At 36.3% G+C, this 17,632-nt stretch overlaps 1 protein-coding gene across 2 annotated transcripts in view; it reads left to right on the top strand.

Annotated features, from left to right (window-relative positions):
* The window catches only part of fer (fer (fps/fes related) tyrosine kinase), a 396,648-nt gene that overhangs the window by 92,460 nt on the left and 286,556 nt on the right, over positions 1–17,632 (top strand). Inside the window, exons 4-7 of one of the 2 annotated variants that reach the window (XM_028804820.2) lie at positions 3,625–3,724; positions 7,387–7,570; positions 12,888–13,025; positions 13,863–13,985. In XM_028804820.2, the coding sequence (XP_028660653.1) occupies positions 3,625–3,724; positions 7,387–7,570; positions 12,888–13,025; positions 13,863–13,985 (545 nt within the window). Of the gene's footprint in view, positions 1–3,624; positions 3,725–7,386; positions 7,571–12,138; positions 12,252–12,887; positions 13,026–13,862; positions 13,986–17,632 lie in introns of those variants that run through there. The other variant, XM_051929595.1, reaches the window with a different exon arrangement.

The raw sequence follows: 17,632 nt of genomic DNA, 5'->3' as shown, positions 1-17,632 counted from the left end.
GCATTGGGTGTCTGTACCTTTAAGAGAGCAGAGCATTATGGGAAGGGCTTGAGTTTCTGTTTCAGTTTTGAGCCAATGTAAATAACATTTTTTAAAATTTTATTTTACTTCACCCTGGTTTCCTTCTTTTCCAGTCTTATTAAGTTGAAATGACATTTCATTTAGGTGGAAATTCCTTGACAGCTAAGTTACATTTATGTATTTTGGTAAGCAGAGAGAGAATAAAGTGAAGTGAAGTGGATGGCTTTTAGTAATGTTTCACTGAAGCAGTTTGTTGGTTTTATTTTTATGTTTTACAGTATATCAGTCAATTATCACTAAATGTCACATCAGGTTTTTTCCATGTTGGTGTCAATTCTTCTACAGTTACTTTACTGTCAAAAAAATATTTAGTTTGTTTCCACATTATCCTCTTTAATAAAACCCCTGTGTGCGTCCAGTGTCCATGTGTGTGTGTCTTCTGGTGAAGTGCGCATGTGTGGGGTACGGTGTGATGCTTCAAGGGCCGCCTGACGTGTCACAGAAGATAGAGAGGGCGAGAGCTATAAAATATCGCGCGGCCAATCCAATCGGATTTCTGTAAATGAGGTAAGACTTAAAACAAAAGGCATCCAATTGGGTACTGAGACGCAGAGACTAGCTTCCCCAAAGAGGTGGAATTAGTGTTTGTTGTTGTGCAAGTGTTCACTCTGAGGATGTCAGATTTGCGATTAAGAAGCCTGGCCCGGTAAAGTGGAAAGTGTCAGTCGTTGAAGGGGTTTTCCTAAATATACGAATTTTCATGATATTACAATAGGATGACTTTTAAAAGTAGATTTATTTTCGCGCACATAAAATCCATTGCTGGGGAGACGCGACAACTACAATAATCAACTGCACGCCTGCACGGATTAAAACATTTGCTGCGGAACTGCACAGTACTTGCTGGAGAGACGCCACAAGCACGATTATCAACTACACGCCATACATTACATGAGTTGCTGGGGAGAATCTGCTGATTGCCCACTGTTGTGACAGAAAATTAAACGCATATTACGGTCATCAAAGCCAGTATTACTGTCAGAGAAAATTACAGGCATTTTACAGAAATACAAACCAGTATTACTGCGAGAGAAAATTAAAGGCACACAATACAGTGATGCATATTACAGCCACATACAAGCCAGTATTACTGTAACAGAAAATATTATGGACGTACAATCCTATATTACTGTGACTATCTACTAACAACATGCCACCCAAAAGAGCAAATAGATCTATAGAGGAACAGGAAAATGAGCGTAAAAAAAATTATCAAAGAGAATGCACTACTGTTCTAGCGCCCGTTATTGTAACGGGCTTAATGTCTAGTTATTGAATAAAAAGACATTTTTCTAATATCTCAGTGTATCAGTCAATTATCACTAAATGTCACGTCAGGTTTTTTCCATGTTGGTGTCAATTCTTCTATAGTTACTTTACTGTCAAAAAATATTTAGTTTGTTTCCACATTATTATTGAATAAAAAGACATTTTTCTAATATCTGTTTAATTTAAATTTCAGTACTTATGGGCATTAGAAAACCTTTTTGGATATGTTAAAAGATTCACTGCCTTTTATTTTATTTTTAGTAAAGCTCCAACAACCAAATAAGAAAGCCACAACATGTTTTTGTGTTTTGCATGCATTTTAACCAATCGCCTAATATTATTGTACTGTCAACCAATCATCAACAAGTTGCTTTTTGTGCAGTGAGCGCCATGATGGCAAAGAGGCAATTTCAGTAGAATGAGGTGTTAAAAATAAATGGCTATGGGCATAGTTGAGAAAAAGCTGGCTGATGCTTAGAGAAGAATGCCTTGGCACGTTGTGCCACAAATTAAACAAACCTGGTGCTTGTTTCTGCACTGTGTTCAGCTGCAATACAACATTAGCACAAAAATGCACTGTTAACAGGTGGGTTTTGGTTAGAGATTAGGGTCGAAGTTGTGGATGGGAACATTTGTCATGGTCCCTAGGTGGTGATGGGTTAGAGGAGTAGGAAAGGATCAGAGCAACGTCTGTGCAAAATTCATTGTTTTTATAATGCCACCATTAGTATGATATCCAGTTATTTGTTAGCCTCTTTGGGTGTCAAATGAAACCCGTGAAGATGATTTACTGTGCCAGTTTTAAAAATGAACTGAAGCCACTTTAATTACTTCATACTATTCATGGAATGAAGCTTCAGGGAATTTACCCAGGTATATGCGTTGTATGTATTTTTTGCATGTTACACAGTGGTGAGGGCAGATATTTGTTTTAGTAAACTGAAATTGTTTAAAATTTACTCATGATGTAAAAGGAACAGTCTTGCAGTCCTGACCCAAAAAATGGGAGCTTTACTGTTTTGTGGATGCTTTTAATGACTTCACAACCTCTAAAGCTCTGAGGTGTATCCTTCAGAAATGAATGCAGTAAGATAGGACCTGTTAATGGCTATATTTGTTTTACATGGTATTAAATTGATCATTTAAGGAAAATTCAGAGAAGCAAATCGTGAATACAGATATTGTGAAACGGTGGAACTTAATTGTATTGCAGATAAAAAGGCTTCAAGAAGTACAACATACAACATGTGTAAAAGATGCCTAGCAGGCCAGTTTTATTCTTTTGACCACTGCTTGTATAGTCTTGGTTTAGAAAAAGAAGGGCTGAAGGGAACTTAATTGTTATCAACAGATACCATTTTACATTCTGCGTCAAGTTCTGTGACTGGATTTTGTTTAAGTGTGTTTTACGTGTTACCAAATATAAAAGCATTACTAGTAAAATTGCTTGTTATTTGGTCTCAGTTATGACCTTTTCCATAAACACACAAACCATACAGTTACAAAAATTATACTGAATGTATAAAATGTGACTTTTTATACAGTAGGTAGTGTTTGAAATTAAAATGGCATGGGCATTTAAGAACGTTTGAACCTGTGGAACATGACAAAACAATAAAAAGGCCAGTGTAGACCTGAGTATCCAGAAAAAAAGTCAATATACCAAAGGAGAACTTGCAAGCTACACACAGGAAGTGACCAAGCCCAGGATTGCCTTGTGCTGACCATTGCACCACAATATTGGTCACTTGTCAAGTTTGAAATCAGATAATATCTATTTATTGACATTAAAAAGTAAGTACATCAATAGTAAATTTCTCTAAGTAGTTGGTTCATCTGTTTATAAATGTAAATACAGTTTTACAGAATGTTATAATTTTTACAGAGTTTTATTTTAGAAAATAAACAGTTAAGTTGACATGTATTAATGTTAAGTATTGTCCGTGAAATTAACCTTTTAAAAGCAGACATGTTGAAGTGATAAATTAAGACCATGACTTAAAGCTTTTCAAGAAAAGCATCTTTATTATATATTGTTGAGTCAATGTATTTAGTTTTTAAAATTATGCAAAGAATTATGTTTAAAACAAAGAACTGAAAAAGCAAACAGCCATAGCCTGTGACTTTTGATTGCATAAATATTTTGAAGTCATAAATTCAAAGGTACTATAACTTCTTTTTCTATAATAAAATAAATAAATAAATATAACATAAATAAAAAATGTATATATTTCAGAACACAATTTAATATTAATCTGCACATTTATATTTCAGGTGACAAAAAATGACTTGGAAAAATTAAAAGGTGCTTATAGACAATTAACAAAAGATGCAAACTGTGCCAAAGAGAAATACAAAGAAGCCATTGTAAAAGGTATTTTTCATTATGTTTTTTTATTTAAGTTACTTTTTTTTGGAATATTGAGTGTCAGTTATTGTCCAATCCACTATATCCTAACACAGGGTCACGGGGGTCTGTTGGAGCCAATCCCAGCCAACACAGGGCACAAGGCAGGAACAAATCCCCGGGCAGCGCGCCAGCCCACCACAGGGCACGCACACACCCACACACCAAGCACACACTAGGGACAATTTAGGATCACCAGTGCACCTAACCTGCATGTCTTTGGACTGTGGGAGGAAACTGGAGCACCTGGAGGAAACCCACGCAGACACGGGGAGAACATGCAAACTCCATCCAGAGAGGACCTGGGAAGCGGAATATTGAGTGATCTACATTAAATTTGTTTTTACCTGCTCAGGAGTTAATTTTTGGACCATTGTTCCTGTTTATAGTTTGTATAGCAATGGAAGACCAAAATGTTTATTGGGACTGAAATTTCAGCTTTCATTACTGAAATAACAATAAGCACATGGAAATTATGGGAAAACAAAACAGCACAATATCATAAAACAATTGTGAACATTACCAACATTGGTTTTGTATCCCTTTAGTACAGAGGTGGGCAAAGTCATTACTGGAGGGCCGCAGTGGTTGCAGCTTTTTGTACCAACCCAGTTGCTTAATAAGAAGTGCTTATTGCTCAAGTAACAGTTTTGCTTCATTTTAGTTCTCTCGCTCGTTAAGATTTTGAACCCTTATTGCTTATTTTAGTCTTAAACAGTTGTAGTATTGGTTTTTAACTGTTCCTTATTAGCAATAAGATGCCATTGACAAAATAAATTTGTCCATTTACACCTGTGTGTATTTATCATGCACTATTTGGTTTAATTAAATACTTAGAAGGAAAGTGAAGAGAAAAACATGAAGCACTGAGAATTACTCGTCTGTTTTAGACTTCGTCATTTGGATGATATCCTTAGAAAGAAGTAAAATCTAGGATATGAGAATGACATGACATGGCAGAGTTAAAGCACTAACAAGCCATGAAATTAAATAATTGACCAGGATTGTTTTTTAATTAAGCAACTGGGTTGGATCAAAAACTTGCAGCCACTGTGGCCTTCCAGGACTGACTTTGCCCACCCCTGCTTTAGTACCTTGTGTGACTACCTCTGGTGTACAGAGTCAGTGAGCATCTGAATAACTGTAGTTGTGGGATGTTATCTAGGCCTACAGATAGACCTGATTGAGTCAGCCAACCACTGGTGGCAGAAGGTCATGTCTCTGGAATATTGCATTACAGGTCAACCCAAAGGTGTTCTGTGGCTTTAAAGTCAAGAGAGAACACAGGTAAAGACAGCGCCAGTATGCCAGAATTCATTCCTCAGGACGGCTGTTACCAGTCCAGTTGTGTGTAACTTGGTATTATCCTGCTATAGGGTCAGGTCTTGTAGGAGAGGGTCTCAAACAGGTAGGCATAATAAAAGGCCAGCAGCTTGGAGCCTGTCCCTCACTGTTCTCTTACAGATGTGGGCATTGTGCCTGCCAAAAGTTTCTGCAGCAGTATGGGTGCCAGAATGAAAATAAAAACACTAAAACAACATGTGGATTATATATAGATATCTGGAAATTCTTAATAAAATATTGCAACTTGTCAAAATTGTTGTCTTAATTTCCTTCTTTTTGTTTACCACTGGCTCACTACATTTCTCCACCAGTATTGTAGATAACTTCGTTAGCAGATCCAAGTCAATGTCTGTTTGTCAAATTAAAATGTCACCCTTGGGAGAACCTGAATGCACCGGAGCATACAGTATATAGCAATAATGAATTCCATGGCATTCATGGTTCTTTCATACTTAAACACCCATTAAATTTGTTTTATTTGTTTTATTTAAGGAATCTGCCTTAATTGCTCCCTAGACAATGGAAATAAATTACTGATCAATGAAATACAAGGAACAGATTTTTTTTCTAGTTGGTTGGAGATAATAGAGAATTTTTCATATGGGTCACTAGAGATAGATAGGAGGCAACATGAGAGACCGTATTTTATTTCACTTTAAAACATATGGTAGTATAAATCATTAATTCCATTCTTGTTTTTCTCTGTCTTGTGTGTTTTATTGGTCTTCAGTTTTAAGTTGCTTATCATTTACTATTTTTTTTTTTTTACTCAAAACCACCCTTAAACTATACTTTGTTTGCATACACGGAAAAATTAATTGATAAGAACTTAGAGGAATACTTCACCAGAAGTTATATTTCTTATACTGTATTTATAAGTTACACACCTTATGTACTATGCATTTATGGCTAAGAAAAATTTTAATCTCATGTTTTCATGCAGAACAAGGTAAAAAAAAAAAAAAGAATATAATAGATATAATAGAACCTAATGACAACCATCTCTGTATAGAGGCAAGTAATGCAAAAAATTTCCATGAAAACAAATCCTCACATTACTCGTGTTGCATATTCCATCTGTTATCCGGTTCTTTGCTCAGGTTTTGATGGTTTTGAATTAAAGATTTGCCACCTCCCCTCATTTACTGGTCAAGAGTCCTGTCTTCAGTTTAAAGGCACAGTATAATGGTAATGCCTGTACTCTTTATGTTGTATGCTGATTTTTTTGTAATTATTAATAATATTTTAGCAAAAAATGCACACTTTTGCAAGTTTTGAGCATATGACTGGATAACAGACATAACATACATATGAATCATGCGACATGATAAATATGAGAATTTGCTTATTTTTTCCATGGTTGTTTTTCTCATTGTTTGCTGTTTCCCAGTGAGAGATCTCCATTGGGCTCTATTATTTCAAAATTTATTTTTCTCTCATTTTGCATGATAACATGGGATTCAACATTTTTTTTTGGCTATCAGTACAAACTACGTGGTGTAAGTAACTCAAAAAATAACTAAATGAATGTCATGAATGTGAAAAATAACATACTTCAAAAACTAGCAAAAGAGAACTTAATGAAACCTGAATTCAAACACAAACTAGTCTGTCTGCAAATGAACACACCACTCTGGTATTACCCTATACACCTGGAGCTGAACATCCTTATTTTCCGTTATTGAGTCTGTTTTTTCAAGAGATGATAATTCTGGGGGCGACACGGTGGCACAGTGGTAGTGCTACTGCCTCGCAGTAAGGAGACCTGGGTTCGCTTCCCGGGTCCTCCCTGCGTGGAGTTTGCATGTTCTCCCCATGTCTGCGTGGGTTTCATCCAGGCGCTCCAGTTTCCTCCCACAGTCCAAAGACATGCAGGTTAGGTGCATTGGCGATCCTAAATTGTCCCTAGTGTGTGCTTGGTGTGTGTGTGTGTGTGTGTGTGTGTGTGTGTGTGTGTGTGTGTGTGTGTGTGTGTGTGTGTGTGTGTGTTTGTGCCCTGCAATGGACTGGCGCCCTGGCCGGGGTTTGTTTCCTGCCTTGCACCCTGTGCTGGCTCCAGCAGACCTCCGTGACCCTGTGTTAGGATATAGCAGGTTGGATAATGACTGACTGACTGATAATTCTGGGAGGCAAATCATATTAAATGATGTGAAGCCTTATAGAAATAATGCACAAATTTGGTGCATCAGTTATGTGTAACACATATGTGAATGAAGTCATGGGTTTGACTTACTGTACCTGTAAATTTTAAAATTTTACATGCCCTTAATTTATTTTTTTTACAGGAAAAGAACCTGAAAAGGCAAGAGATCGCTATGATAAAGCCATGATGAAACTTCACAATCTCCACAATCAATATGTATTGGCTGTGAAAGGAGCTCAGCTACACCAGGAACATTACTATGATAGTACTCTTCCATTGCTTTTGGACTCTTTGCAGAAAATGCAGGAGGAAATGATAAAAGCACTGTAAGATCAAACTCTTTGATTACCTATAGTACATTATTATTTTGAATTTATTTTCATGTCTTTCTTATGCCGCAAGCACCTTTCTCTTTACTGCCTAACAAAGTTCTCATGAGCATTTTATCCTTCATCTTATAAATAGTTTATAGCAGTGTCACACTTGCTTGCTTTTTATTGATATTTAACAATATTAATATCACCTATTGACTTGAAATTTGTTAAATCAACACTAAAAATGTTGAGATCAAAGCTTTAAAAATGCTTTCTGCATTAAACTTGTTTGCCAGAGTAATGCATTGTTAAGTAGCTATTTTAGCTATTGTTAGATTGTAATACAGAAAATGCAAAAAATAAAAATGTCCTATGTGATAATTTGTAATGTTGCTTCAGCCTGTGGTTATTACAAATATCGAAGGGCACCTCATCATTCCAATGGAATGTAGAACTTATTCTTGAGTTTGTGTGATATACGTTTTAATACTTTTATACATTTAGTGCCACTTTGTATGATTCACTATCAAATAGGTCTAAAACATACCTTGAAAGGCTTCACTGTGGTTTATATCTAACACAAAATACAGAAATTTAATATTGTTGTTCCACCTATTAGCTTCATGCAGAACTACTAAAGATACATGTTGAGCAGTGACATACAGTATAACTAATATAGAATGCAGGTGCTGTGCACATTTCTTAGTAATTTTTGTAAACTGTTCATGCAGGCAAAAAGTGTAATTATTACAATAGTTTAACACTTTAGCAATGTCATTCTGTTACTCTGTTGAGAACTTTATATCATGTGTACAGTGTAGTTTTACTGATTGCATTAATGTAATGGTTTGTACATGATGTTTTGTACTTTGACTTCATATGTTATGTCACTGCTGGAGCAATTGAAGTTTCCTTTGGTAATTATCTATCTATCTATCTATCTATCTATCTATCTATCTATCTATCTATCTATCTATCTATCTATCTATCTATCTATCTGTCTGTCTGTCTGTCTGTCTGTCTGTCTGTCTGTCTGTCTGTCTGTCTGTCTGTCTGTCTGTCCTCAGCATTCACTTACACCATAAACGGAGCCTTTGCTCTGCATGCTATTTAAACATCTGGTGTTTTGTTATTGCTTCAATTAACAGTTCTTTGGGAACAAAACAAAACCAGGTCAGCTTAAATATACTTTCACCTTAGCCCTTTCCAAGTTTAAGTCTTCCCTTTGTTCAGCTTTCCTAACTTTGCCTCCATATGATTAATACAACATGCATATTTACAGTGATTGTGAGGAGTAGGTCACTAATTAGCATCAATAAATTTATACTGTATAATATTCTAGGGAACGTTTTTGGTCTTTCTGAAAAACAAATTACTTTTATAGTTTCAGTGCAATCCCTTGAGATCTATACCATATAAAAGCAATTTCTTATCTTGTCCATATTCATTGTTGTTGTACTGAGTCTTATTTTGTCCAGCGGTGAGTACAGAAGTAAGGCGTGGGATCTCTGGGTAAACTCATTTAGTTACACAGGCAGACCTTCAGCTGTTTCCTGTCTTATTTGTGTAGTTAAAATGTTCCATTGTGCACAATACTGAACAGTGGTTCACCACAACAGATAAAACAAAATACCCAATTATTTGAGCTGTATACATTTAAATAATAATAAAAATATTTTATTTCTGTTAGATCATGGAAGTAAAAAATCAAGATGGAAACTGGCCAAATGTAACATATGCAAAATTTAATGTGGCTGACTTTAGGTGCATAATGAATAGAAACAAAAGTGTTTGTGCCTTTGTGCTGGTAGGATTAAGGCCTTTTTTGCATGTCTGTCTGTAGACATACTGTACATACACAGAAGTATAAATGTGTGCTTGTATATTGTTACTTGAGACATGCAGTATATCCAGAATTCTCATCCCAATGTTTGATGGAAGAGATTAGTGTTGCTATCTGTGTGGAGTTTAAACGTTTGGGTACTACTTTAGACATCCTTCAGATGTGATTGTTATGGATAAATGATGGCTTTCATTTGGCTCAGTACAAGGTATATCTTCTTCTATAATACGCTACCGTGGCTGTTCGTTTGTCTGTCCAGGATTTTGAATCACCTGTAGCTCGCAAACCGTTTCACCTATTGACTTGAAATTTGGTACACATTTACAACGTGACGTCTACTATCCACTTTCGGGGCGATGATTTTATTACTCTTTTTATTTTTATTTTATTTTATTGTAGAATCAACTCTCGGCAGCGCGCAGCAGGGCGGCTGTGTGGCGCATGCGTATGGGCGCCGTTCTCATTCCCTACCACTTTCGCTAATCATTCTTGAGGCAGATTGAAGACTTAAGTGCCAGATTAAGTGAAAAATTAAAGAAAACATACTAAGTAATTGCAACACAAAAACTAACTTAATCAGTTTTAACGCGAAAAGATGCTGACGAAAGAAGAGAAGAAGTGGGCTGCTAGGGTGGAGAAAAGAAGAGCTGCTCAGGAAGCAGCAAGAGCATCAACCTCTGAGCTAATGAATGCTAAACGTACAGAGAAAGAGGATGAATACCATGAATGCTCAAGTCAAGTGTATTTGTGCAGTGCACCGTTACTGGTATATATACTGTATATATGTATATATATATATATATGTTCAGCAACGGACAGACTTCACTGTACAGATTCTTTGAGTATAAAGAGATAATTGACTGTTCAGTTTTAGTTGTAAATAATCTGCTGAAAATAAGAGATTTTCTAGCTTTTCAAGGAATAGCCCACTGTACACAATGCCACCATTCTTCTAAAGCCAGCTTTATTTGCAAGTATCCTTCAGTTCCCAACATAATTCCTCTCTGCATGAAAGAACTTGTGTGGAAAGTATTAATATGGGTTTACTGTTTTAGAAGATCACTGAGATGAAATGGGTCTGAGGCATTAACTTCAAAAGGAAAATTAGTGTCTGAATGTGATATCACAGGAGAAGAGAGTACAGTATTTTAAAAGTCATTTGAATTCACTTGTCCATATCTCTTATAAAATATTTTTCTGACCATTGAATATTTTACTTGACTGAAGAGAGTCTTGTACAGTTAGCTACTTCCTCAGCCATCCTTGAATCAATCTTTAACTCTTCCTGCAAGGCTTTTATAACCAAGTAATAATAACCTGCTCTTGAAATTCACACACGTGTAACGGAACCTGTGAACTTCATAAATGACTAGTCTTTTTGATTAATTACAGCATGAAAGATATTGTTCACTCAAAGCATTTTAAACTTAGAGAGCATGACTGAATAATTCAATATCATTTAGCAGTTTCTGTTCTCCCCCTTTTATTTTTAAAATCCTTACAGACGCTGTTTAAACTTGGCTTCAAAAAAGTCTTGCTCTTCAATACTGTTATTCAAGTAATTCATTTTTTAATGATTTTTTTCAGCGCTCTGATTAATATACAGTTTCATTAAACCGTCTTTTTCACAATGAATAAGAATCTCACCTGTGCATATCAAATTAGAGCTCTGTTAAAACCGTACAGTTGATTTTCTGAATAATGGCTGTCCATTGCTTAGGTCATAACACTAATTATGAGTTTGAAGAGAGGATTCTTGGTGACTGAACAGCAACACAGATATGCACAAAGCATGTTAGAGTAAAAGCTATTGACATTAATTTGTCAGACATTTGTTGAAGGACTTCTTTCCAGTGATATGTGCACATTTGTAATCATCGGAGTTCTATAACTATTGATGTCGGGGGATATTTGCAAAATAAAAAGTGTATAGCCTTTATAAAAAAGATACAAGTGTAATTACCCCTTCAGACTTATCTAAACAATTTTACTCCTTATTTAAATTCTGTGCTTAAAGTGGTACTTTTCACCATCTTAATTCACAAATGATCCCTACCCCGGCAGGATCAGGGACAAGACTGGAGTCAGCCCAAATGGGATGTTAGCCCATTGTGAGGCATATTCACGCACACACAGTAACTCGTATTGGGCTGGTTCAGAGTCATCAATTAGACTTGCGAGAATATTTTTGTAACAGCAATTGAATCCACAACTTTTGAGCTTAGTTACAGCAGTGCAGTTCACAGTGCCTGACTGTTGCCCATTGTGAATGAGTATATTAGCAATATTAGTTTATTTCTTTACTAGAAGAAAGTAGAGAAAATGTGCATGGTGCTAGTTAGTAATAATAACGATGATGTAATCCAATAGGCTATGTCACACTCTTGGACATCATCCTGTTGCAGATGATACCTACCCTTTGCCTTGTATTTGGTTAAACCCACTCAGCAGCTCCATTTCTCCACAAAGCTAATTTGAGTTGAGCCTTGGCACTTGGGTATGCTGGCCACCATATGTCTGCAAGCTGTAAACTATTACACAGGTCTGGAGAAGTCTATTGTAAATGGTATGTGTTGCAGTGTCATGGGAGAATTTAGGCACAGTCATAATCTTTAATACTTTCAGGGTTAGTAATCACCACTGCTTAATAATTCTGAATGATCAGACTTTTATTCCCTTTTACATAATTACTTTCAGAGAGGAACTTAACCCAGAAATGTATTGTCCTTATCCACAGGAAAAAATGCTGTAATGATGAGCATGACAGCAAAGTTATCCATATGTTTTGCTCTTCTCAAGCACAATGAATGAAGCCATTCAAGCTTATAAAGGACAGCCTGGAATAATGTCCGAGTTGATATTTTCCATATCCAATAAGAGTGGATGATTTAATAAATATTTAGTGGTTAAGTGGTACTTCATCCCTTCTGTAGAATCCCAGATGCTGTCAGACCTCATGCACCTCTAATACTTGTTCTTGTTGCACTAACTCTCATTTAGAATGAGCATTTCTTTAACTCACCTCCTGGCTCTAACCTCAGCCTTTCTCTGGTGTGAGATGGCTTTCTACTTCTACACAGAAGAACTTCTAATTCAATCCATGGAACCACTTGCAAAGCCAGGAACATTCTTCAAAAAGCATTGTGGCCTAACTCCCAGTCTCACTGGCAACTCCATGTCTCTCAACATTGTTAAACCCTTCTTAAAACATTAGTACCATTTGAAGAGTTGCTTCCTCATGTGGGAACATGATTAGTGTAATAGAACTGAATTAGCTGTTGACTTGTGTCTCAAATACTATTGGAATACTTTCCAACTTCTCATCATTCTAGGTCCACTTCCTATTTCTTGTCTGCTTCCTGCTTTACCTTACCCTGGCCTGTGTCCAATTGCAGTATTTAGCCGCAGTTGCTATATTTGACTAGAAAGGTGGACTTCACATTATATTGTATTAACATGGTGTTATTTTTTCTACTTTTTTCACAGCAAAGGAATATTAGAAGAATATTGTCAGATAACCAGTCTCTTAACAGATGAAATAGTTAAGGTGCACAAAGAAATACACACATCAGTTGAACAGATTGACCCTGCAACCGAATATGAGCATTTCATTGAGGTTCACAGGTAATATTTATTTCTTATAGTAACCCAACTAGGGAAAATGTATCATATAGACTTAACAAATAGTTCATTTAAATTAAATGGGAACTTTGTCTTATATTCCTGTCAAGTCCAGGCTCTAAAATATATACTGTAAATAAAAAATCATTTAGTAAATGTGTACATTTTAGCAAATTGATCCTTTATCGAATTGAAATTTTAATATGATAATTTTTCTTACCATACATAAGAAATAATAATTTTATGTATGTACTCTTCTGTTTATGTGTATGTCTGGCTGCTATGTCTCTGTCATTCCAAAAGATGGATCATCATAAACATTATTACTAGTAAATTACATTTCATTTGCATTTATCATTCCAATAGATGGCATATCACAAGCGTTAACACTGCATTTACAAATCCCATACCAAGTAGCATATAACAGAGACATATGCATTGTATTGTGCACTGCAATCGTTAATGTTGAGGTGTACATTGATTGCTTAGAGCTTAACCTTTTCTTAAATGAGTAGCAAAGCTAATAATATATACACATATTTGGGGAAGGTATAGTGATACAGTTCAGATTTTAAACTTTAAACAGATTAACTTGTTTTGAAATTTGGCCCAGTAATTATTACTGTGAAATGCTCAAAGTGTTTTAAATTTGAGCAAATTTGCTCTGGTATATTTTGCTGTGCTATTTTTGTGCACATTGGCCTACTGTTTTTTTTACTCATAAAATCATAGCTTTATATAGGAACATCATGTGCTGAACTCATCATAATTAAATACCTAATTTGAGAAGAATCATTTTTTTGTTGTCTGGTATGTTTATAATATATTTTTCCCTTTCAGTAAGTCACCTGAAGTTAAAGAACTAAATGTAGAATTTGACGTTTCCTTGCTAGAAGATACAGAAAATCTTCAAGCAAATGAAATTTTGTGGAACAGTTTAACAGCAGACTCTTTGCAAAATATGTAAGTATTTAAGTATCACTAGCACAACCCATAATAACACATTAAATGCACAAAGTTTTGAAATGATTAAAGTTCTTAAGGCTTAAAATTGGAACATGTATAGTCCTCATGTTTGGTCAGCCTCTCTTTTGAAATGTTGTTATTGTGACCTGAAGTACTCAGTGCCAGAGCTTGTCTCAGTGTTATCACTCATTCATAATTTCCCACCCATTGCATCAGAAAGCTTTGTGGGCAACTTTAGAGTGGACTAGCTATGATGAAGCACACATTGACAACTATTAGGCTGTGGTTTTAAGACTTGCTTTGTTGCTTGTTAATGAAAGGCTGTCATTTGACTTCTGTCTGTCTGATAGCCATCTTTGTAAAGGAAGTGCATAGGCAGGGGTTAAATTCTTGAGCCATGTTCATATCAACTCATTTCCCAACGTTCTTATAAATGACTTCTTTGTGTTCAGACCTTTTGATTTGTTTCTTTATCTTTGATTTTCAAAGGGCCCTAATAGAATCATTCTTTCCTTTTGTAATTTTCATACTTCTTCTGATCTGATCAGGGAAATCATCAGATATAGAGAAGAGCAGAATTATAATTGCTTTCATTTTGTGGCACACAAATGCCTAGATGTACTTAAGGATACATCTTTCTACAGTGCTATATACGACCAAGTCACATTCCCTCAAGATAAAGTGTTCCAACCAATCATAAATACAGATTACAATGGTCATAGTTTTATTGTTAAATCTGTTGGTATCCACAAACAAGTGTGCCAGAAAATTACAATCCACATCTCTTACACAGATTGAATTGTTGACACTTGACCAAATGAAACTCATGGTATTTCTGGTGTGTATCAGCAGGAATCAGGGTTAATATGGTCAGTTGATGTTTGACATTAGTGGACTGGAAAAATGTTTGTGTTTACTAGCTACCTCAATATGTATCTTCTTGTTTTCGCTGATAGGAGTGGAACACTACTGGATTATTGACTTCTGTACCCCGCCCAAGATAAGATTCAATTAGTTGTAGTTTCTGATAAGTCTCCCTCAATGTCTCTGTGTTATTCTACAAACAATAACTTATTAGTTACTCTGCTTTAGTTTTGTTAGAGTGTGTTGACACCTAAACTGTAAAGCATTAAAACTGATCTGGTTTGGTGTTTCTAGTACACTAAAACCATTGAACCCTTGGTGAATCACTGCTTTCGCGTGTTTGGGTAGCTTGCATGGTTCATTGACCACTAGAGGTATACTGGCTGGGGCTCAAAGGGTAGAGGTCAGACAAAATGTGATCTGTGGTCCTCCAGGTTGGGGGTTGGGCATAGGGATAACCACCCTCTTCCATAAAAATATGCTATATTATGGAAATAGCAACAAAGATTACCACAAATGTGTGTACATGCCTTTCAGAATCATCACATGGTACTCATATGACTGCTAGCAGTGAAAGCTGAAAGTAATCTACTAGTATGAAGATGGAAGTCCTAAGTGCCAAATATAAGAGAAGAATTAGATTTTGGAATATGTATACCATGTGTGAGACTGGTAAGCTGGCTCAAGTCACTGCTGAGAAGAGGCGTTACAACCTGCACATTTTAGTAATCAGTGAGAGTTGATGGACTGGTTCAGGCAGAATGAAGACACAGTCTGGAGAGGCAGTACTGTACTTAGGAAGAAAGGGGACAACCAGCGTCATGAAGGGCCATTATCCAAATGAAAGGAACAGAAAAATTCCTTATGGAGTGGATGCATAACACTAGGTTAATTGCTGCCATACTGACGGTAAAACATTCTAATGCCACCCATATATACCTGCTAATGACAGTGATGAGTCTGTCAAGAATGCATTTTACAAATAGTTTCATGCAACATTGACAGTAATGCCACGTCATGACCTGTTGATTGTGATGGGTGACCTGAATACCAAGGTGGAAAGTAACAATGTCCACTTCAAAAAGAAAATGGTGAAGCATGGAGACAGCACAAAGAATGAGAACAGTGGAAGGCTGGTGAAACTGTTTGTGGACTAAAACAAATTGATAGGAGAGACACTCTTCCCACAATACAATATTCACAAGCTGACATGGTGTTTTAGAATGACAGGGAGAGTAACCAGATCAACTGCCTGATGATAAATGGAAAGTGAAGGAGAGCTCTGCTTGATGCTAATAAAGTTCTGAAGAGGCACCAATATTGGAAGTGGCCTCCACCTTGTCACAACTGTTTTGCAAATGAAGCAAGAAGTGCGGGACAGATCAAAATGGCACTCAGATGGTTTGACACAGACAGACTGTGCAACCCAGAAGTGAGCAATGCCTTCATCCTCCAGGTGAAGATCGGGTACCAGCCCATGGCTGACATAGAAATTACTTATGAGAAGGGAGTTGAATCAGTCAATATACAGTGGCAGCATATAAATTTCATTATACCAAAAAAGTGGAGAAACTTGTTCAAGATTCAGGCATAGGAGGAAAAAAGAGTGAACTATCTCAGATACCTGGCAGGTATTAAAGGAAGAGGAAAGAAGATTCTTAAAGAAAAAGCTCACAAATGCCAAATCTGAGAGGGTGCAAGAGCCATACAGATAGCTGTACAGGGAAGTAGACAGAAAGGTGAAAAGAATGGTGAGAGCAGACACATTTGGTTATGTAACTGACTTTGCACCCAGACAGAAACAGCAACTGGGAAAGGTAAACAACGCAGGGTCTAAAAAAATCACTATTAAGCTACGGTACATGTGGCAGGTTCCATAGGACCAATAGAATTCCGGTTAAGGACAAGCAAGGGAAACTGCAAAGTGAAAAGCGGCAGGAAACTCGCTGGGCAGAATACTTCAGAGAAGTCCTGAATAGGCCACTTCCAACCGAAGAAGTTGAAATACAGGAAACAGAAACACATCTTGAAGTCAATAACATGCAGCCTGACAAACAAGAGATTATCAAAGCAATTAAAGTCTTTAAAATGGCAACGCACCAGGACATGACACTCTGAATGCAAAACTATTCATTGCTGACCCAGTTTTTGTGGCAAAGATCATACAACCCTTATTTATATAGGTTTGTCAGGTGAAGGAGGTACCTGAAGACTTAACCATAGGGAAAATAGTGAAAATATCTAATAAAGGACCACTCAGTGACTACAGCAACTGGTGTGGTACTACCTACAGCGAATCTCTTAGGCTGTTGACATGTAATTAAGGAAAAACAAGCTGCATTCCAGAAAGGAAGGAGATACACTGAACAGATCTTTGCACTATGAAATATTATCACATTGCATAGAGTGGCCAATGTTCTTGAATAGATAATTTACTTTTCTGCCTTGTCATTACAACTGACTGTGTTGAAGGGCGAGTTAGCACTGAGAGTGTCATGGGATGGTACAGAGAGAGGATGTGAGCAGTAGGAGTAATGACTGGACGAGCGGTGTGGAGGGGAGTGGTCAAGGCTGAATAAGGTGGACACAATGGTAAACATTTTTAATATAATAGAGAGAAATTTTAGAATTGTTTGTTTTCATCTCTGAATTTGAAGTATTAATCAGTGCAAGTCTTATAAAGTGCTTTCTTATATTGTTTAATAAATTAGAAGAGATCTTGAATGTCTGCAATATAAATACCCAAAATTTTTAATGTATTACAAATAGATCTCAAAGAA

Source organism: Erpetoichthys calabaricus, chromosome 7 (assembly GCF_900747795.2).
Source record: "Erpetoichthys calabaricus chromosome 7, fErpCal1.3, whole genome shotgun sequence".
NCBI lineage: Eukaryota > Metazoa > Chordata > Cladistia > Polypteriformes > Polypteridae > Erpetoichthys > Erpetoichthys calabaricus.
This window is presented reverse-complemented; position numbering and strand designations above follow the sequence as displayed.